We start from the raw sequence: 22,326 nt of genomic DNA, 5'->3' as shown, positions 1-22,326 counted from the left end.
TTTTCGGTGGACGATGGAAATGGAATGCAAACGGAATGCAAAATGTTCCGTTGCAACCGCGTGGATGCAATGCGAGCCAATTTTTACGCCCATTTCGCGGCTGCTGAAAAAATGAACATCCGGTGGGCAGCACCGTAATCGTTTATCGACCGAACCGTGTCCCGGTTGCACCGTATTCCGGATAGTTTCGAATATCGAGCAGCTTTCATCGAATAGAATGGCAAGAAGTCGGGCTCGCGTACAACTTTCCCGTTTATCCTGGCACTCGTCGCGGAGCTTAAAGGAAACCGATTCCTCCCATCCGGTTTACGTTCTTCCTCCATGATCTTTCTCTCGAAAGGGAACTTCCACGATCGTTCCAATGAATTAACCGGACGAAGACACGGTATAGATTGCATGGAGGACGTAATCTCGTATCGTTTCGCGATCAATGAATAAACGAACGTACGAAATTCAGACTGAAAGGGATCTCGCGGAAATATTTGGAAATAAGGTGTCCTGGAAGGGTGCTGATCTCCCAAGTCCCAGGTTACTTTACCCAAGACGGTGATCGAACTGGAGACCAGCATGGCCAGCAACCACACGGCCGCAATCTTGAAGCCCACCATACGCTTAGTGGACGTGTGTCGCGTCCTCAGCGGGTTCCGGATGCCCAGATATCGGCCCAGCGAGATGAAGCACATGTGCATTATGCTCGCCGAGCAGGCCAGCACGTCGCACGTCACGTACACGTTACACCAAAGCACTCCGAACGGCCAGTACCCTGAAACATTCGACGAAAATTCGTTCCAAAATCCTCAATCCCGCGATAAGGTAACCACGAAAGGTCTAGAGCGTTCGATGGCCAGTGACGAATCGCGCAGGGGTACGTGTAGCGGATGCACAGTTCTAGAAAAATCGGAACTATCGCGAACGTTCCGCGACGCGTACCCCTGACAAAGAAAATAGACTATCGGGTACACACGTGCCAAGACGCAGGGACACTGTCACGGATCGGGGTTCTGGAAAGACCAGGACCATCTAGAGGTTTCGCGACGCGTGCCCCCCTGCGAGGACAAAAGACGATCGGCCCCTCGAATGTAAAACTGCGAGCTCCTGATCGCCAGTGAGTCAATTCTCTTAACCACTTGCGCTGGCAAGAAATTCACGGACGCGTGTATCAGAACTTCCAGTGTTTCTGTGACAATTGTCCGATGACGTGTACACCACGTCGTTGGCGATTCCGGGACAAAAGCGCGTGGCACGTCTTTCCAGCGCACGTGGTTAAAGGTGTATTCGTCGAGTGTAAGTCGACTCGATTGGCTTGTCACCCCGACTCGCGTAATCGTTGACAGATGCTATCTCAAAGAGCTATTACGATATCGTTCTCCCTGTCTCACCCGTTCATTCCTCGCGTCCTTGCCCCACCAGGGCCTATAATTAGCGAGATGCTCGGAATACTAGTTAAACGGAAATAACTATCAGCGAACGGATTCAATCGAATTCCAAATTTCGACTCGTTCGAGCGTCATCTATTTCCGGGAATATTCGCGGCGTTCAGCGAGATCGAGCTACTCGAGCTGCGATCATCTCGCGATTTTAATTCCCGCGAGCTCGACGACGAGAGAAATATTCCCGAAGGATCCAACTTCCTTCGCCTTTAATTTCCCTTTGATCCGAAAGCAAGCTGCACGGTTAAACAAATTCCTCGAGGTTTCTCGAAATCGAGTATAGCTTTCCAAAGAAATACGTGGTTTCGCAACAGAGGCCTATAATGGCCCGATCTCCGTGGGGAAAGGACGAGACTCGGGAACGAAATTTAATAAAACGAGAAATGTGTCATCGATGTAAACTAACCGCTAGCAATCAGGCTCTTTGATGTATGTTTAAACGCATATTTCGCTGAATAAAATTAACAGACTTCCGCGTCTCGCGATATTTGCATCGGCCAAGGACAAAGAGAGAACCTAACCGAAGCGCGTGGGTTATTCGACGTCGAGCTAGCAAAGTCGACTTTGAAGAAAACGAAGAATTCCCACGGAAATAGACTTTCAGATGCGTCTTTAAGCTTGAAAGGTCGAGCACGAGCAAAGCTCGATGCAGAATTTCGATAGCTCGATTTCGTTCCTTCTTACCACTCTTGCCAATTAGGATTAGCAGGTGACGCGTGCAGGCAAGGTGCCGCGGTACCCTTGCTCGCATAATTTTCTTCCTAATGAAATTCCTCTGGAGCAAAGCCGTCAGCGTCGCGACGCTCTCGAGTTTATAACGCACCGTGGACATTTTTCCGCGGAATTAATTACGACTTCCAGACGAACGGACATTGAAGCGCGACGACGCGCGAATGAACTCGTTTACGGGCCTAAACGCGAGTAGGCGAAATTGGAAATTTCATCTGCGACGAAGAGTCGCTCGGATTCAACGCATCTCCGCGTTCTCCCAAAGAATCTCGCTACTTTGAACTTTTCCCAGTCGTATTATATGCATTATACGCGATTTCGTTTACATTTCATCTCGCGTTATTTATGAGTCGCGGCCCGTTGCAAGGAAAACTTCTTACGGATCGTGCAGCTTTCCTCGAGTATCGAATAGATAACCCTGGAGCCCGATTAATGTTTACCCGGCGCAGCGGGGATGAAACTTTCCATTGGTCCGAGGGACGACGAGGAGGCTACGTTTCCGTCGACCAAGCGTATCGCAAAATATTGGCGACTCGGTGAAGTTTGCCTTAAATCGATCAGCTCCGTGATTGTAAATCGCTCGAAAGTTCGGGGGGTTGGTCCTCGCAGGGAGAACAGGATGGAGGGTGAGAATAGTGTAGGAACGTTGAGTGGGGAACGGAATAGATGTAATTAAAGAATATAAAAGCGATTTATTAAAAATATGTTTTTAATGCTAAATATCCAACGAGAATATTCGTCCACGATTCGGGAAGGGTACCCCCCCTTGGAGAAACAATTCCGACGACGAGGAGAGTATGCATATCGATACTTGCGAGGGAAATGCAATTTCGTCGTTCCGTTCGGCACGACGTTCGCGTAGAAATCGCTCTTTGTTATTTTCTTTCTGCCCCCCTCGATGATCCTACTCTCCGAAACGATGATACGTTTCGCGTGATAAATGTATCGACAGCGCGGGGGATATTTTTCCCATTATGTTCTCGGCTTTCGCGACGATTCGTCTTTTTATTCCAGCAGATATCGTCGAAACGCGAAGCGCTTTTAAGGAAGAAATAAGACACACGTAGCAAGTTGAAATTTCACGTGTAAGTACTGGTGTAATCTGTACATGGACGAGAAATTCCATAAAACGTACATATGTACGCGTGACTCGTGATTACTTCTGGTCGATTATGAAACTACGTTCGATCATAAGTAAAAGATAATCATGTAAAATACAACTGTGGGGGGTACAGTTGCTGAAGACACTGGTTAGGTTAGGTATCTTCTGTGTCGTGGTATAAGCGTAAATAAAGTTTATAAATTATTATATATTTCGTAAGTAACAAATTAACGTTGTTAATAACAAATTGTTAACAACGTGAATTTGTAATAACAGTGAAAAAATTAATAAATTATTGCCTACTACTCGAAGCGTATGTATGTTAAAATGTACATATAATTTGCAAAATGTTTGTAAATTATCGTACCCATTTTGTTAACAACGTGAATTTGTAATAACAGTGAAAAAATTAATAAATTATTGCCTACTACTCGAACTTGTAGCGTATGCATGTTAAAATGTGCATATAATTTGCAAAATGTTTGTAAATTATCGTACCCACTGTTAATAACAAATTAATATTGTTACTAACAAATTGCTTACAACGTATATTTATAATAACGATCAAAAAATTGATAAATTATTAGCTGTTACAGCGGAGAAATAAGAATTAACGAAATTGGTAAAGTTCGGAAATTTTCGATCGGAGTGGGGGGGCTTGGCCGATCGGGGCCTATATAAAGGGCGACGAGCCGCTGCTCGAGGCATTTCTCGCTTCGACTTTGGAGGTGTAACATCCAAACTTTCGTGGTCCACGAGGCGTGGAGGTCCGAAATGAGGTTAGGGCTAGCTACCCCACCACCATCCACTCCCCTTAAATAAATGAATTATCTTTCTCCATTTTTAGGTGTTAATGCCTTTTTTATTTCCAGCTGTTAATTATTTTTTCTCTTTTTAGATTTTTTTTCAAGCTTAAATTATTTTTCCGTTTCTGTTTATTTATTTCTGCAAAGAAAATTCTCGAACCTCCTTGAACTTGGAATCGATCCACTGGCAAAGGTGAGAATAATGCCACCGTACAACCATGGATAATACCGCGATGCGATTTATTACCCGAGCAATCACCGAGGATTAGGTACCTCGGCTATCAGGCAGAGGGGACACCAGCGATCCTAGCGAGCTGGCCCGCAGCGCGAAAAAGTCACCCTCAATAGAGAGAGGACCGATTAGGATAAAAAGGAACTGCGGAAAGCAGTCGGGAATATTCGCGAATCGTCGGCTAGTGATTATCCCTCGGGACGGGACGAATAACGGGCAGTCCGCGGAAGAAACCGAACGCCATTCAGGGGTTGCTTCGATAAAACCCTTACACCCTCTAGTATCAATTTCGCTGATGTATGCACGCGGTTACGTCTCCTTTGTTTGCGCGGATCCGAGACAATCGCCGAAGAATAATCGAGCTAAATACGCCAATGTATCAGGCACTCCGGATAATCGGGACTCTGCTGCTCACTTCTCCCTGTAAATCCATTTGCCAAGGAGCAAAAACTCGAACATAGAAATTGGAGACATCTCTGCGAGCTTCGAGCTCGGATTAATATTTCAAGCAGCGCGTTAGCCTAGCAAAAGAACTGGGTTAACGAGTTGCTTGATCGATCTTAATTAATACAACCAGGCCGGTTACTTTTCCAGCGCCACTCTCTGCCAGCTTAAAAAGAATCCTAATCGTACAAGTTTCAAACGATTGGCATTCATTTGCCCATTCAGTTGGCCATCCATTTGGCTATTCATTTGGTTATTCGCTTGGCTATTCGAATGCTAACTGCACCATGGAAGAGGGTGGATCAACCCTCGTAAAATGTCGCCTAGAGGCGACGACGCGGGGACATTTGCATGGAAGACGAGACGTCTCGGGGATATCTAGGGTGGCACTCCTTTTCTTCTGCCAACTCGTACGTGGAAAAATCGAAAGCCATCGCGTGGTTATCGGCGAGCTCGAAATACGGTCCGCGCGAATGTTTATGAGGATTACAGAGTGGATTTATTCCACTTTCCGGATATTTCGTTCGTCTGCGAGAGAAACGCCGGGTACACCATTCGATAAAATTGCACGGCGATAAATGTCGAACCGCGTGTTACTTATGATAATCCGAATGGAATTTATTCGACCAAAACAACGAATATTTCTTCCGCGTGTATCGCTTTTTTTTCTCCTCTTCCCCAGGGGCTACAGGGATGGAAGACGGGATAACTAGCCGGAATGAAATTGCTTTTACACGACGGAAGCAACGTCCGACGAGCCTCGTTGAAACGAGACGCAAACGAGGCGTGTTCCGCTAACATGATCCAGATTATCGAATTCGCAGGCAGGGAAGATTAAATTTCGTTGGATCGGGGTAAACTTCTCGATACAAAGCGCTCGTTCGACCGGAAACGCAGCAAGTCGAGGGTGCAGCTTCACATTTTCGCGATAGTACGCGTAAGTTAGCCTGAGTTGGCCAGGTACCTCCGGGGATAAGAATTTAATCGAACGACGAAACTTTCGTCGACTTATTTGCGTCTTCTTCTTCATCTCGTGATTCTTTGCAACCTAAACGGCATCGAGGATTTCGTTCATTCACCGAGACGGATCCTTGCGCTTACCAACGATCGCACGAGTCACTTGTTCGTCGACTATACAGACTATTTTTCCTCAGAAAAGACTCTGGTTTCTGGATAGCTCACTTTTTGGAGGTATTTTAGGGAGATCCAGGTGTTGCGATCGTAAAACTTTGCGTTGGTACCCGTGTTACAGGGAGAGAGAAGGTGGGGAGAGTAGCAGGCCCTTTCTTAGACGGATTGCGAATAACATTTTAGAATGGAGGTTAAAGGAGGAATTTTGAAGTGGGGAAATGTCGTAACTCGCGACGCTCGTTTTACGATTACGACTACTGGCAGTTTGAAAATAAAAAGCGGAATGGCAATATTTTACGCGATATAACTTCGTAAGTAGTTAATCTCGACGTAGTCAGACAGTGAGGCGAAATTAAATAAATTCCTCCCGAATACGAGAATAATTGACCGTGTGTTCCCAGAAACTGGAGAAATTAGAGGTCTAGCGCAAGCCACTCCTTCGATGATTGTCCGACGATGTCAACTATGATAGGTTTAGTATTCGAGCTTGCAAGCACCAACGATTCCTTTCACCGAGTAGATATCACGAGTTGGAAAAGACATCGTTAGGCTAATTTATGCGCGAACGTGGATGCAAATGTAATATCCGGCATTCGACACGTAGAAGATACGAAATAAATAGGTTTATGCAGCGAGAAAGTCAAGAAACGAACGTGATCAAAATTTGGGGCACGTTTCGCGACAAGTAGATTCGATACCGAGGCGACGGACAGCGAGGAATCCTCGCGTAGGATGGCCTAGAACGAGAAATAGGAGCTCTTTGCAAATAAAGCTACAGCAACCCTACCTCGCGAATGTCCCGGTTAGCCGTGATCGTAATTCGACAAAAATTACCAGCCCCTGGGTCGAGCTTATCCAAGGGCGACCCTTTGGATCGACCGGACAACGCTTACCTTTGTTCTCCTGGACGAGGATGGAATTTTCAATGTTGCAATCCTGACCCAAGAATTATCTTATCACCGATTTCTGCCTTGTCCCCTGACTCAGCGACCATCGCCACTGAAACTCCTCCAATCTCTCGGCCCGTAACCCTCCAGGTCCTTCGACAACACCCTCGAGTATAGACTCCGAACGATATCGACGAATTTTTTTACCGATCAAGAGGAAATCCTTAAAGTACATTGAAACCCTTTGGCTAAGGAAGGTCGAAAACGGAGACATCTCACGCTTATCTCGATTTTACTACGTTGTATCGTAAATTCCTCGCGCTGCTAAGCCGATGTCCGTCGAGCAGCGGTAAATAAACGATAAATAAATAAAACCGAGTGTCGTATATTTAGGATCGTATTGCGAAGGATCGACCTGGGTCTCAAACACTCTTTACATTCTTTCAGGACTGCACTCGTTCTATTTCTACATATATGTAGGGATCGGTTCGGGTGAATGGGCTAAAATAGCGTTATTTCGCTTCTTAATAAGATACCATAAGCTTATACGTAGACTGACGGCTATGAAACAAGAGAGATTCGCTATGGATTCGCTTTGACTTCTTATTCACATACTGACACACTATTAGCAACTTCCTAAAGACTCTTGGGGACCGAGAAGGACTGTTAAAAGACTGTCGACTCTAGCTGGAGCTAGAGCACCCTTATTTAAAGCATTCATGCCAAGGCTTTCTTTCCAATCATGCCCCTTTCCCACGCAACCTCCGTGGGCCAGGTACTTCAATCACTCTGGACGCATCCCTAAACTTTCGCTCGCCCCTACCATAAACATTCTTTACAGTTAATTCGCTTGCACGCGGTCGCTTCCATCCTAAGCCCAAACACACTTTTCATTCTTTCAGGGCCGTACTTATTCCAATCCCACGTATACAGCGTTGAAGTAAAAACTAAATGCTAAAATTAACTACTCCCCGTTTACCACTTGTTCCGCCTACACTCTCTCTAGTAATACCCACTCTTCTATGACACTCCCAAAACTACTACCTCCAAGTTCCGCAACGTGATACGTTCACATAGGCGCAAGATATCTGCGAAGGAAATTTTATTTCAGAGCTAACTTACAATAAATTGGAAGCACTACTTCGCCAGGCAATAAACGAAACGAGAGCAAATGATTGGAAAGGATTTTGTAAACATGTAGAAACACTGGAACACGAATATTGGACGAAAGATGGAATATTAGAAGACGCAATTGAAGACCTAGAGTAATACATCCTAGGGATGTGGGGGTGATCTCTTCCCCTGCATTTTGTGGAGACGCCTTTTCACCTTCGAGGCCCTAAACAGACAGGTGAGTTCAGTTGTTTAATAAACATCCATACAATTTTTCCACCGTTATAATCCCTTAATATATGCTATTTATTTCGCATAGATTCGAGGGGTCGTCCAGTTACAATTTCTAGGATCAATCAGAGACCAAAGAAGAGCATCGAATTTTGGAAGTCACTTTCAAATTTCCATTTTTCGTGTCACAATATAATTCCATCGAGACGTTTGTCGTTGCTCGAATGAAAAATTCGTAACTCGAATTTCTTGATGAATATCAAAGTTTGCGTTTATTTCCGCGTTTAATTCGCGCCTCCTAGTTCAATAGCATTAACAATGGCGACGTAATGAAACGATGTAAGCCGTTGGCTTTCACGGCGCGAAACATTTCGTTCCGTGGACGAAATCGTGAAAGGAGGAATGAACAAATAAAAATTCCGTCCCTTTCCGACCAACTTTTTCGTCATTGGTCACGACGTGATCCCGACGCCGTTCGACGCCAGAATGGACCAAGGTGTTTCGCAGAGATCACGGAGATGGCATTACAATTTCAAACGCGCGCGGAGGAAACTTCGGGGACGAAGTTGAGGCGTGCACGGGGCTGGGCTCGACTCGAAATGGAATTTTTCGTAGTCTTTGTGCGAGCTTGCCGAGATGATCGGAAAGAATTTTGAGAAACGTACAGGAAAACAGGAAAATGGCACGAGCCAATATCTGGTAAAATTTCTTATTACTTCGAATTACAGATCCCGATTTCTTTAAAATATTCGCACACGCGCGATGGTGATATATCTTGTACAGAGACCTCCTTCAATTTGGCGTCCAAAAACGGAGCAAATGTTTGTCGCGATGATTCGCATTCTGCGGATATTGCAACACGTTTGTCACATCCTTTAATGGCGTAAGAATTATTATTATTAAAATAGGAAATTTAAAATGGAAAAAGGAATATAACAAATTATTTCGTTTACAGTGATTTAATTTCCTTACGTTTCCCTTGACGAAACGATCGTGGAAATTGGAATTGAATGAAAATTTAAAGGGTCGAGATTACGATTGTTAAAGGGGTTATAACGTAAAGGAATAGTAGTCAGTGTAAAACTGTGGAAAAACTGTACAGATCTTTATTGAACGGGCGAATTGTTAGAACTGGCCTGTTTAGGGCCACGCAGGTCAAAAGTCGTCTTCAGAAGACTGGTGACAAAAGACAGAACACAGGGGAAGGGATCGCCCCCACACTGCTGGAATGTAGAGTTTACTTCACTATTTTACCATAACAAGGATGTATCCCATATCCGAGTTATTTCACGTAAGGAAACGAAAATAAGTCTAACAACTCACGTTCCATCGATGACATCCGGTGCAATAAACAGAGCGTATGGCACTCGACGACTGCCATTCCGTCTATGGCCCTTATCGATAAACGGAAAAATACTCTTAACCCCGATACCCGTCGCCCGTGAGCATCGAAATCGCGACGAGGCGGAAGGTTTTCGCAATGGCGACGCTCGTTAGTAGTTAAAAATCGAGTGCCACTACAAAGAAATTCACAATTTCCTCGAGATGAAACGTCGCGCTGGAAAATGGTCACATTTTTCCGACATCCTCCTCGGCGATACCGTTGCTAGAGGCTCGTGTAATAATTCATCGCGACGCTGTTCCAATCTACGTCGGCGTTTTTCCTTTCGGCACTCCATTAACGGTGCCCATTACCCCTCTCTTCGACATCGTCGCTACATTCGACGAAAGTCGAGGGTTAAAGTGGCCGGAAGACGCTCAAAGGGTGGCGTTAAAAGTGGGACGACGCGAGGTACAGGGGTCAGATCGATCGTTTGCATTCGATCTCTGAATGGAGGACAGCTTAGAACGCGGGAATGGCCGAAAATCCGACGGTTTCTACGATTCCGTCGGAGCGATGGAAGTTTGAAGTGGAGTAGCTGGCCAGAACTGCGAAGCCAGCGAGCAATTAGTAGGTTCGCGTGAGTTTCTGCTGCAGGAATTTTTCCAAATCGAACCACGAAAGTTGGGAATATTCTATAACGAGGGCACGAGCGCGGTCATTTATTTCGAATAAATTTTCACATTCCAGAAACGCGGGGGATCCATGTTCAACTTGCGTCGAATTCGCGAGTTTCCCTCGTGTCTTGCGAATTAAAAGCGAAAACACGTTCGCTGGGAAATATAATTTGCACGAGATTCGTGGCTGTTCCTCGTCGATATTTCCGCTATTTAAGCTCGGCGAGTTAAATGTCTGGAGAAGTTGAGCCATTAACTTCGATGAGAAAAATCACGAGGATACGGAGGACGAAGGGAACCAGGGATGAAATACACCGTGATGAGACAAATCAACGCGCTTCTCGCACGGTAATCCTTTAAACGTGCGCACATAAATACGAAAGAACGCGTGTTCGTGATAAAATATTTCTGTCACAGCTCCATGCAAGACGCTCGGCTGTAAAAAGTTGTTTTCGCGACTTCATTGTCGAGTTTCCAAGGAATAAAGCTACGTTTAAACTCAGCCTGCCTCGAGAGATACGTCTGCGAATCAAGAAAGATTTGACGGATATGCGGGCAAAATGGAATTCCTGGTAAACACATAGATCAAACAGAATGGGGAAATGAGATCGACGAAGAGAATGTATCGAAGAGTATTTTAATCGTTGATTTTCATTTATGCAAACGAGGGTAAGATGAATGGGTCATTACCGAGCTGGCTATAAAACAAACGAGACAGTGGATGAAATCAAGGGGTAGAAGAAAAATCAAGTGGCTGTAATTGCTGCCAAACCGAGTTTCATTCAATGCTCGTGTATTCGTGGACATTGTAGTAGCCATTCATAGATTCCGTTTCATAGAAATAAATATTCGATGGCCGCGAGGCTGAACAAACGATTTATGCCGTAACTAAAAAGGAAATTATCGGAAACACGAAAGTTGAAAGAGGATTAAATTGGATTCCTGGTGCTTATGGAAATCGTGCAAGTCTTTGACTGGAATCTCGACATTGTGGGCCCTGGATCCATGGAAATGGTTGCCGCGTTTAACGTTAACCGAGGCTTTTCATCGAGCCGAGCGTTTATCGGAAATTTCTTTCATCGAATTCGTTCAATTATATTTACGTAATTACTGTACGCGTGTAAATGAAATTGTTTAAAATTGCTGCGCTTCGAATTTCATTCGATTGACACTCGGAATCGGGGGAATCCTTCTCGACGCTCTGCCGAGAAGATAGAGGCGCTAAATACGCGAAAAGTCCTGTGAACGGTTCTTAGAAGCGCTGGAAATTCGATTCCACAGTCGCGTGCACCCATTGTTTTTGCAAATGGGAAATTTCGCCCGGTATCTCGAAAACTTATCGCCTATCGTATAATTTATCGTCTGCCAATGAGGAGATACGTGTGCTGTTTAAATTCAGGCATCTTCTGTGGCGAATCCAGTGAATTCTTCGTTCCGTCCGACCGTGCGTTTACTCGTTTCACTCGAACGCGCGACCTCGTCGATTTCGAATCAACCCTTTGTCTTAATTCCAGGGTATCTCGTCGCCATCGAGATTCGGCGTGAAAATACCGACATAATTTCTCACATTTTCCCATGCACGAATTTATTGCCAGGAAAAAGGTATTTATATCTTCGTTTAAATAACAGGACTCGTTGCCGTGGGACATTGAGAGCAAAGTGTTCCTTTCGCAAAGAATTTCATCTGATTTTAACGCTTTACTTTCTTTCGCTACACGGTCTCCTGAAAAGTAGCTGTTAAGTAGCTCGAACAGCCCCGATGTTTGAGAGATATTTTACAGCGCAGGACCCCGGAAGAATCACTATTTCCCGTTGCGACACATCGAGAATCCCATCGGAAATAGTTCCTTTCATCGAGCAAACAAAATCGATTTGCCCCGCGGCTTTGCCGCGTTTCCTTTCGCAGGATTGAAGCTCGTCTTTTCTTTGGCCGAGTTACAAAGGACGGATCGTAAATGGGCAAAATCAGCGCGCGTCTGTTCCTCGATCCTCGTGAAAAATTGATCAGATGTCAGACTGGCCTATTTCGTTTCGTACACGTAACTCGCCTTGTCTCGACGGTTGCATCTTTGACGGCGCTCTCGCGGCAGAAATTAATTCCGACGACTGAAAGCTTCTCGGCCGAAAAGCGTCGCCGATACTCCGCAAGAAGAAATTAGTATTCTCGGCGAGAGAAGCGGTTTTAAACGGTAATTCGCTGGGAATGGCGGGTGATCTCTTAAAAATACTCCAGCAGAAGCCGCGTTGCTTTCGCGAGTCAGGATGATCGTAAAAAATAGCGAAGTCGCTTTGACATGCACCACTATGAACACTCGACACCGGGCACGGAATATTCTTCTACTAATTACAAAAATAAAAGTAGACTTTAGCAGGTGCAATTAGTGCCGCGAAACCGCTGAAGATTTCCCCATTAGAGCACGCGAGAGTAATTCCGAGTTAAATGTTCCCTGATCCGCTTAGCTAAATGGCACGCGATAAAACGCAGTAGGCGTAGACCTCGGCTACAAAGTACCCGAAACAATCGAAGAGAGTCGAGAAGGACAGGAACAGAGACTTCGACCAGGCTTACTCGACAACGAATCCTCGAACATTCGAGCTTTCAGCGACCCTTTTTATCCTCGCGCACCCTTCCCAGCCTCCCCAGGCGATGGAAAATTCTCTCTGCTCTTAATAGATCCAATTATGCCGAAACTCAAGGGGTTTCCAGCGTGCGCGTATCTTCTTCCAACGCAAACTTCGTTCCACCTTTTAAATTTTCGTAAAACGTTCCTTAATTGTATATTTATTAAATAGTCTGGCCCTCGCCTGCCCCGCAGCGAAGGGTAGCATTGTTTCGCGGGGTTAGCGATACTAAAAGCTACGATCTCATTATAGCCATCACAATAATAGTCCACTGTGCGTGATACGGTAATTACTGTCGCATTACACGGTTCTCGTATTATCTCCTAAATGGAGAGCTCGTATGGCGGAATCCAGTCGTGGCCGGGCAAAAAGGGTTCGCTGGAAAACTGGCAGAAAAATAATACTTCCGGATACATTAAACTTTTTACACGTGAATGAAACTGTAGAAGCTGAACATCGATTAAACTTTGATCTTTTCATTCCAGAAAGGAGAATCAGACGCTTCGGAACAGTTGCGAATGATCGAAATTGCTCGAGCATATTTGCCAGTCGAAGTAGGAGGACAATGGCTGACGTAAGGAAAATATGATGCAAGGAAAATACGACGCAAGGACGACGCGAACAGAATTCTTATTTATCCGTGTATTTACGTACGCGGATCCAGGTAACGTGCACGACCGTGTAATTACACGTGACACGCATTCGTCTACGACGATGACGACGACGATGACGATGTCTAAAGTTTCGCTCGGATTTGTCTTTTCCAGTTTACAATTTCGAATGATTCGCTACACCTGCTTCGTGGCACTGCATGCACCGGTACAGAGCTCAGTCGGATGAATGCCAGATGCTGCACGCCTTTATTTGTAAGTTCAACAAAGATGTCTTCCGCGGTTGCTCGACGTGTTTATTTAGTTTCTTAAAAGCCTGGTCCTTTGCTACTAAAAGCGGCTCTATTTGTTTCCACTGCAGATGAAACGATTCCGAAGAATTTTCCGAGACGATTTAATACCTCGGATGGCCTGCCGCAAGCGTGACAGCGCAATTGTTCGCGCAAGACGAGGATTTTTGGCTAAAAGGAGGGCAAAGTTTCCATTTTCATCTCGTAAGTACGTCTCCAAAGTGACGTCGGTCTTGCCACTGTCGGCTGTTGGGTTAAGCGTACGTAATTCCAGTGCGATGCACTCTGCTCGTTAATTTCCATGCGAAATCGCGGAGGAATACGCGAGGCTGTGGATATTCTTCGAGGAACGTGCGATAGAACCAGCGAACCAATATCGGCGAAAGAGACAGTTCCGGATCGGAAACAATACACAGGAAATGCTGCGAAACTTTTTTCCAACTGGGTCACTTAATCATACAACGAACCGGTACCTAAACACGCCGGACGAAATCTGCACGTACACGTATCCCATGAAACACGTTCCCGGACACTAGCCTGTTCCGTGCATTTTAATGCAGCTGCAACTAGCGGACGCGTCGAACTCGTCACATCGCATCTCGACCACACGTAGAGACGTATCTCGATCGGGTGACACAACGGGAACGTTCAGATTTCGATAAAACCTATTTCGATAAGAGTTTCGAGCGCATGGAGGACGAGGCTTGGCAGCGCTAACGTTGAATCGGACTGAAATTGGCCAGAGAGGAGTTCTAATTACGGCTGGTCAGCTGGCATGAAATATAGACGATGACAGCCGGTGCAGCATCGAACATCTCCAATGAGACCAAGTGACGCCTGTCCATCGCGAAATTTCACGCTAGCACACTGCGAGTGGCTCGGATTGCATCGCTCAGGAAGGACTGTCCCACGCGATTATCGGCGTTCGGGTAGAATTCCGCCAAGAGATCGAAGAGGGTCCTGCTGGTGGCTGTTATTAGCCATTACGTAGAGCGACTTTTCAGTCCAGTCTTTGATCGATTCGTCCTTTATCCGGTCCCCGTGTAGAAGCTAAAACGCGCTAATACAAAGGAGGATTCATCGCGCGGAACAATGTCTCGCCGGGCATAATGGATTTCGGAGCCAGGCTGACGTATCCGACGAAATTTCCAGAGTCACAGTTCCCGACGAAGCGAAACGAGAGACGAGCCCGAGAGAAGGTGGACACTGCACCGCAAAGGACTAAATATTTGACCGAATACCTCGGCCAAATACTCGATACCTTCGAGGCTCGCCTAACTCTTAATTAATTAGCAAACAAGTAAATCAACGTGCGCTGTACACCGTATTCGACTCCGACGCATTTTTCCCCTATTTTCCCGTCGGTAATTAGAACCAGAAGCGGAATCCCCTAACCCGGTTTCACGCGAGAAAAATCGTATCGCTGAGCGACACGCGAATAACGCCGGATACGTGTATGCGTGATAAAATGCGCATTTAAAGCTCGCCTATTCGGGAGCCGGTGAAAATGAAAACAGCTTTTTCCATCGGCACGCGTAATGTTGCGGAGTAGAGGCGAAATACCAGCAATAGGGAGCTTTGCGGTCGAACGCCATTTTGCCAGTCGAAATAACGCGAAAGAAGAGCCACTGTAATCGTGGAAATATAGGCGCACACGTACCACCTACACGCGAACGCACAGCTGCGAAACGAGATTTATCGAGGCGCGAAATATCGTTCGTAGGCATGGCAATTTCCGAAATGCCGTATTTTGCCTTTTATTATTTTTACCAAGAATTAATTTCGCATCGGGTGTTCGCCGAATTCGTCGGATTCGATGGGGCGGAGAATATCTCAGTCGCGACGCGGTTTTCGGAGTCCGTAAAAATGTCCAGAGTGAAAAATCCCTTTCTTTTCGTTTCATTTAGCCCCGGAAGAGGAGTTACGTTCACTTTCAACCAGGCGATCCAACACGGACAGCTGGCTCGTTTCAGGGCCCGAGGATTTCGTTGAACCGCATCCCGCGGACAGGTTTAATCAGCTCGAGCCTGCACGTCCCTCTGTTACAGAATTCCTACGAATCACTGCATCTCAAACATACACTCTCTGTAAATCTCTCCACGATGTTCGTTCCCTACGATGTTTCGTTGGATCAAGAATAGGCGGTCTTTTCGCTGGAAAGTGTAGCAGAGATCGGATTTATAAGTCGAAACGAACTTTTGATTCTGATTATATTTTATATTTCTTTGCAGGTGCAGAATATACGAAGACTCGAAGTCTTCTGTGATGCGTGGTGCAGACTGTGGATTGTCAAAGAATATCGTCGAACCCTTCAGCTATGTTTTTATAGGCCCTATGACGACCCATTGCGTCACTCAACCCTGCTTCGAGAATTGTTAAGTTGGATGGTTCCTCGAAGCAAACGCAGATCTCGATACAGGGTGCTGCCATCCAAATAAAGATACCTCTCACAAAAGAGTGCTTCGAGTAGGGGGCTTAGGTCAAAGGGTACCATACTTTAATCTCTACCTCGGAAAATTATTAATAATTTGATAATTATCGTCGAACGTCTTCTGCTCTAGGTAAATATGAATTCTGTGATTAGCTCAGTGTTTGATATTTCGTATACCGATGGGTACTTGGTAATATTTCCTTATTTAAAATGATAATTATTGCCTTCTGTTATAGATAACTACGAATTCGGTGATTACTCGAGTTCCCAATATCTCGTATATCGATGGGTACTTGGAAACGTAAAAGTATGCAAGCTCAGGTTACCCATAAGGCGACGTGAATTATGAGAACGTAGCAATAATAATCGGAGTCTCAAAACGAAGCGGCGATCCGCTTCATCTTCGCAGCGGATGGACAAAGAGGGCCCACCGTTAACCCCTTCGCTATTATGGGTGACTATAGTCACCGACCACGAGATGCCATCTACACACGAGGGATGACCATAGTCACCGGCCACAAAAATTAAGTAAGAGTAAAAAATTAAGACAAGTGCTATCATTCCTCTTAGCTCTCTTCGCAAAGAATTGCAATCTTTATTGCAATGGTCAGTTTTGCCTTCTCTTTTTTCTTCGAAAGATTTACGTCAAAAGACCGACCATCTTTATATTACCATCTTTGACACGTAGCTTCGTTCCACGAGAGAGACTTCGCGGACGGGAAAAGTTTTAGGCGTGTGGTAGGAACGAAAGAATATCGTATCCAACGGAGTAAAGTATAATCGGTCATCGAGTAATAAACTCGTTTAATCCAGGCCTCTCTTCTCCTCCCCTTACAGAAATTTTTCCCTATTTAAAAATGTTTCCCCATTTAAAAATGGCAGCCGCGAACCCCGCGTTAGATCCATCCAACTCGACTAATGCGCCCGCCAATGCTATTTTTCAGGATCGGCTGCATTGGATGGCTGGGTGAAGGCTGCCGTCGATACCGAAATGTCCAAGTTGGCGGAACGATTTGAAACAACGCGAGCCAGAGCCAGACACAGCTTGGGAAACTAACTCGCGGAGTATGGTAAGTTTGGAAATCCGTTCGATCAAAGTAATTCGGCGTGGAAAAATTTCAGAAACTTTCGACGCGCGATATTCTTTATTCCCGGGGTTGCAGGGAACCGTGGCGGTGAGGGATGCTGGAAACATTCTGGGCAAATGTTTGCCGTCTCATCGATTTTCTAAACGGCCGAACAGGGATGACCGAGCAAGAAGATGGCGGGAAAAATTAATTACCAGCACGGATCCATCGGATTCCCCTAGAGGATCGCGGAGTTTTGCTTCTGCCAACTGACCGTTGTCAATTTCCATTTTTAACGAACGAGGAAGAATACCCGGACGCATCGGCCGGCTGTCTGCCTATAAAAACGAAATATACCTCAATTGTGGGCAGAGCGGTGGTCATTTCCAGCACGGTTACCCCGCTTTTTCGACAAGTCCATTTATCAAGTTCCCGCGAACCTTCTCGAATCTCTTGCGGAAACGATAAATTCCGCGCGGGAATAGGTAGGTGTACGATAGCGCGGTATTTTTTCGCGTCCGCGGCGAATACGAGCGGCCGTGTATGCACGGATAAGGATCGGGACCTGGATGAAAACAGTCTTCGTCAAACAGAGCAGCTCAAACAAAATCGGAGAAAACGAATTTCGCGTGATCTCGCTGGCACGGTGCTCGTGTTTGAACACTCGAGCATCGAGAATTCCGTTGTGTGCCCGTATCCCGTGGCACCCGCGTGTTATATTTAATGAAACGGAATCGAGCAAAATCGACGATTCCGCGTTTTAATTTTTCAAGCACAGCTCGTGGCGTATCGGCCACACCGCGCGTTGCCATGGGTGAAAACTGTCAAAAATCGCGCACGTTTCGCCAACCGTTTCGTCGCGTTTAATCTCGTTTCTCCGGCTGTCAGTCAAGTAAAAACGTCCATTCCACGTATCCCTAGCTTTCACGGCGCTGGCACGAGCGAGACCTGTGCTTAATTGCGATTTAACCGACACTATGGTGAACCAAAGTACCGTGGTCCGAATTACCGAGCAACATTTATCCTCGGTTTAGCCGTCCCGCTGTTTATCGAGCAATTTCACAATGTCGTTTTGTACCGGTGAACTGGAAATGAAACTTTGATGGGACATTAGCGCGTTCGACGAATAGCGCGCGATAATGGCCAGATATTACCATTCGAGATGACACGATGGTCGTTCCTTCCGCGTTCCCGACCGAGATACGAAGCTGGCGTATAAAGCGTTTAGAAATCGAGGTAAAGATCGGATTAATAAATCAAAAGAGACTTTTCTTTCTGATTATATTTTCTATTTCCAGGTGGTGTGAGATAAACGGAGAATGGAAGTCTTCTGTGACGCGTGGCGCAGACGGTGGACTGTCAAAGGCAAGATTTTTACAGGCTCTATGACAACCATTGATAGATCTCGATGCAGGGCGACACCATAGAAATAGAGATTTCTCTCGGAAAAGTAAGATGCAAAATTTGTTGGACCGTAGTCTATCTTTGATTTTATTTTTCGAATATAATTTGAAATTTTCCCACGTCTCTTTCACGCAGAGTTTCCCCGGAACGTCTGCTCCATCGGTGACAAAGTAGATTTGTTCGCTCTTCCCGGCAGTCCTCTCGATCATGCGAAACAACGACATAGGCTCGGTGACACGCTGAACCCCCGTACATCTATTCATTCTGGCGTTTATCGAGCACCGGTTACCAAAGTTTTCCTCGTTTCTCACCGGGTACAAATACCTTCGGGAGACGTATAACTGACGCGATATCTCGTCGATTCTCCGAGTAAATTTCTCGAACGGGCAACTATCTCGAATACGTTCCCGCGATGAATCTTCCCGTGGATCGTTCGAAACGTTCCAAAGTTACGAGTCACGTACGAACGGTTTTGCAGAATGGAAACTTGGCAGAAGCAAGAGGAACCTAACGAGACCCGTAGTCTCGGATCCGGTATTTTTCGTCAACCTTGATCACCAGGCGCGAATCGCGGCTGTACATCTCGCATATCCTTTCTTCGCGGATAGTCTCCCGTTTCCGTGACTCTCTATCATCGTAGAACACGCGACTCAAGCCACGGATCGTGTTGCGAATGTAATCTGAGCGAGGCGGAATCCCGAGCTAGCAGGCAGCGTGGCGTAACGCGAGTTGTGCCAGTTCGTTTTCCACTCCCGTAGAGACGAGTGAATTTTCACGGGCGAATATGCCTGCGTTCCCTTTTGATATACTGGACCTAACTGCTGTCAAATAAATTTCGGCCCCGGGACGCGTCATCGTTCGACGGGGAACGCTTCCCTGCAGAGCGGAGGAGATAAAGAGCCGGAAGATGCGATGACACGCGAACGTTTCTTAAACCTTTGCTCCTCGTGCAATTTCGTTGCATTTCAAAGGAGTCGATTCTACCCCTGTCGAATAATCGGTTTTAACGTAAGGTCGAATTTCGAGGATTAGAGGATCGAGAAACGAAGTCGTTTGCATTCGTCGGATCTGCAGCTTGGATTGGATCTTCGAGATCGAGAAGATTACATTCTTTCCCCGTTTTATTCACTCGGAATATTCGCTGGATCGGAAACCGCTTGTCAGCAGCGCGAAGCTTTGCGTCCGGATGCCGAGGAATAAAAGCATCTTCCCTCTGAGAAAGTTGGAAAAAAGTGCAGCGCGTAGTTCTCGCCAACTATGCGATTATTGAAAATGAATTCCTGAAACGGACACTCGGCGATCACACGTTCGCGGGATTTTATCGCGGGAAATGCCGAAAGTTCGCAGACGCGTCGAGCTTTCTCGCTGAGCTTTATCGGCCGATCCCGTCAGCCAGGCTTCGAGTTATCGGATTTTATCGCTTTATAATTTTTTCCACTCGCTAGAACTTGCCCGCTCTCTCGGGCAACTTTCGAGTAGCCCGGGAAAGCTGTTAAAACGCACCTCGGATCCCGTCCGCTTCGTTAAAGCGAACAATCTTGCCCGAGTTTATCCGGTTTTGCTCGCGTTCCCGCGTCAATACGGCGTAATTACATTCAACTACCGTCAAGTTCTCCAACTTTATCGACGTTTGAATTCCTCCCCGCGTTGTTCTTGTTTCGTCGTTGTGCAAAAGCTCGCGCCACTTCCGCCGCGGCACCCAACGCAGCGAAATAATTGACGGTCAACGTGGCTAAGGGATGGAAAACCAGCAGAGGTATAACCTAACGCGAACTAACGGAGGAACGATTCGAACTGTTACAGCTCGTGGAAGAAAGTGCACTTTCCGATGCTTTGTCTCAACCTTTGTTTCCCAACGAACTCGTTATCCCAACGATTTTCTCGCGAATCCTCGAAACGCTCGAGAAAAGCTTCGACTTCGTCGCGAGACTACTCGTTAAATCTCGAGGGGAGCTTCGAGGGCAATCGATGCGCGTTCGAGACTCCTCGAATCCCTGATTTCGCGTTGCAACTTGGGTAACTTATCGTTGCAGGGAAGGCATATCTCTCCGCGAAGGGATAACCTCGATACGAGAGTCGAAACACGTTTCAGCCGAATGATCGAAGAATCTTATCGCCGATAGATCAGCGGATTGCCGTAAAACTTTGCCAGGCCACTAATTAGCTCGATTTAATCGACTGATCGTGTTACCTTTGTTTCCGCCGTGTTGGCGCCGTTCCAGACCACAGGTATTGCATCCACTGTTCGAATTCGGTTACCGGCAGAAAACAGCAAATGGTGCAATCGTGCGCGATCCCGAATCTTAAAACGTGTGAAATAAAAGAAATTCCACGGACCGCGAGATAGCGTGGGAAAGTGATACTCCTCGATCTCCAAATGCGGATTTCCGTGTAACGATATTTATACGGCAAAGGATAACATCGCGATTCCCTTGCCAGAATCGCAAAGGAAACTGGTAATAATAACCCGACTAACGCGATTCCTACGAAAATATACATTCGCGTCTGGAGTTACCGTGTATATTTCTGAAGGAGGATCAATCAGAAATTCGCGAGACAACGACGCTCGACGGAAAAACTCACCCAAGAATCCTGGGATGGCGCCCAAAGGCATCACGAACAGGCTGACGAGCAAATCAGCCACAGCGAGAGACAAAAGGAAATAATTGGTGACATTGTGCAGTCTTCTGTCGAGACCCACAGCCAGGCAGACCAATATATTCCCCAGGCCACCTGCTACGATGAATACCGCCACAAAGAGGAAGCTCCAGTCGAAGCGACGACTCCTCGTAGTCGAATTTAATTTTGTCCGGTGAGAACAAGAGATCGTCAGGTCCTCCGTCGTAGCGTTCTGCGTTGGCGTACATTCCAAAATCTGCGGGTGCAGCGAGAGAAAGGGAAAACTCGTTGGCAGAGTCGTTGAAACGTGGACGAGAAAGTTTTCGGATTACGCGATTCTTTCATCAGCGACAACAGGACCGAATACAGGTATCTTGCCATAGAAGTTTTAATTTACTTTTAAACCCTCACCTGATCGTCAAAGTTGGTCTCGTTGCAGTCCCTGAACCTCGGCAGCCTCGACAAGAAGACACCCTCGATGCTCTCCAGTCCGCTGAGAACCAGTGACACGTTCACGTCGCAGTTGGAGTAATCGCAGGGCCTGCAGAGCAGTGTCATGGATGACGTGAAGGTACCCTTCTCCACCGTGCACATATGATCGAACCCCGACGAGCTAGCCCCGCACTCCTCGATGCAGCCGAGAAAGCTATCGTTACAGGGCAGCTGGTGCAGCATCGCGGTCAGGTTGCTCGTCCAAGAGCTGGTCAGGTTCCCCTCCATTTCGCCGGCAAATTCTATCGACAGGGAGTTGTTGTCCGATATGTACATCCGTGTCCTAACGTCATCGACTTGACCCGTGCCGGACGACAGATCACGACTCACTGACACTCTGTCATCCCTGAACTAGGGCACCTTGTCCACGAACGTGCAGCGCCTGGTGATCCTGGCCACCCGCGATTCTCCGCTTTGTCTTCCCTTCCACATAATTACTTCTTCCACGGCTCACCGTTCGCCACTCGCGACCACTTTGACAGCACGAGACTTTGACAGCGCCGAGCCAGAGTCTGCTGTTCGATCTCCACGCGCGGTACGCAAACGCACGGGAAAATCCACGCGAATGGCGGAATACGGATTTGAAAAGGTTTCCGAAATGGCGACGCTTCCGAATGGAGTTAGGAGCAGGAAACTGCGAGGGAGAAACGCGATGCCGATGTCGAAGGGCGTTTATTCGGCGACAGC

The 22,326-nt window shown here is 46.5% G+C and overlaps 1 protein-coding gene across 1 annotated transcript in view; it reads right to left on the bottom strand.

Moving 5' to 3' along the window:
* The window catches only part of 5-HT2A (5-hydroxytryptamine receptor 2A), a 30,642-nt gene extending 8,538 nt beyond the window's left edge, over positions 1 to 22,104 (bottom strand). Inside the window, exons 1-3 of the mRNA XM_017899554.1 lie at positions 21,559 to 22,104; positions 21,112 to 21,403; positions 539 to 763 (exon numbers count right to left, since the gene is read on the bottom strand). Coding sequence (XP_017755043.1) covers positions 539 to 763; positions 21,112 to 21,403; positions 21,559 to 21,915 — 874 coding nt within the window. The 5' untranslated portion in view covers positions 21,916 to 22,104. The remainder of the gene's footprint in view (positions 1 to 538; positions 764 to 21,111; positions 21,404 to 21,558) is intronic.
* Between the last annotated feature and the right edge of the window lie 222 nt (positions 22,105 to 22,326).

This window comes from Eufriesea mexicana, unplaced genomic scaffold (assembly GCF_001483705.2).
Source record: "Eufriesea mexicana isolate 0111107269 unplaced genomic scaffold, ASM148370v2 scaffold956, whole genome shotgun sequence".
NCBI lineage: Eukaryota > Metazoa > Arthropoda > Insecta > Hymenoptera > Apidae > Eufriesea > Eufriesea mexicana.
Note: the sequence above shows the minus strand (reverse complement) of the source record. Positions and strands in the feature narration are given on the sequence as shown.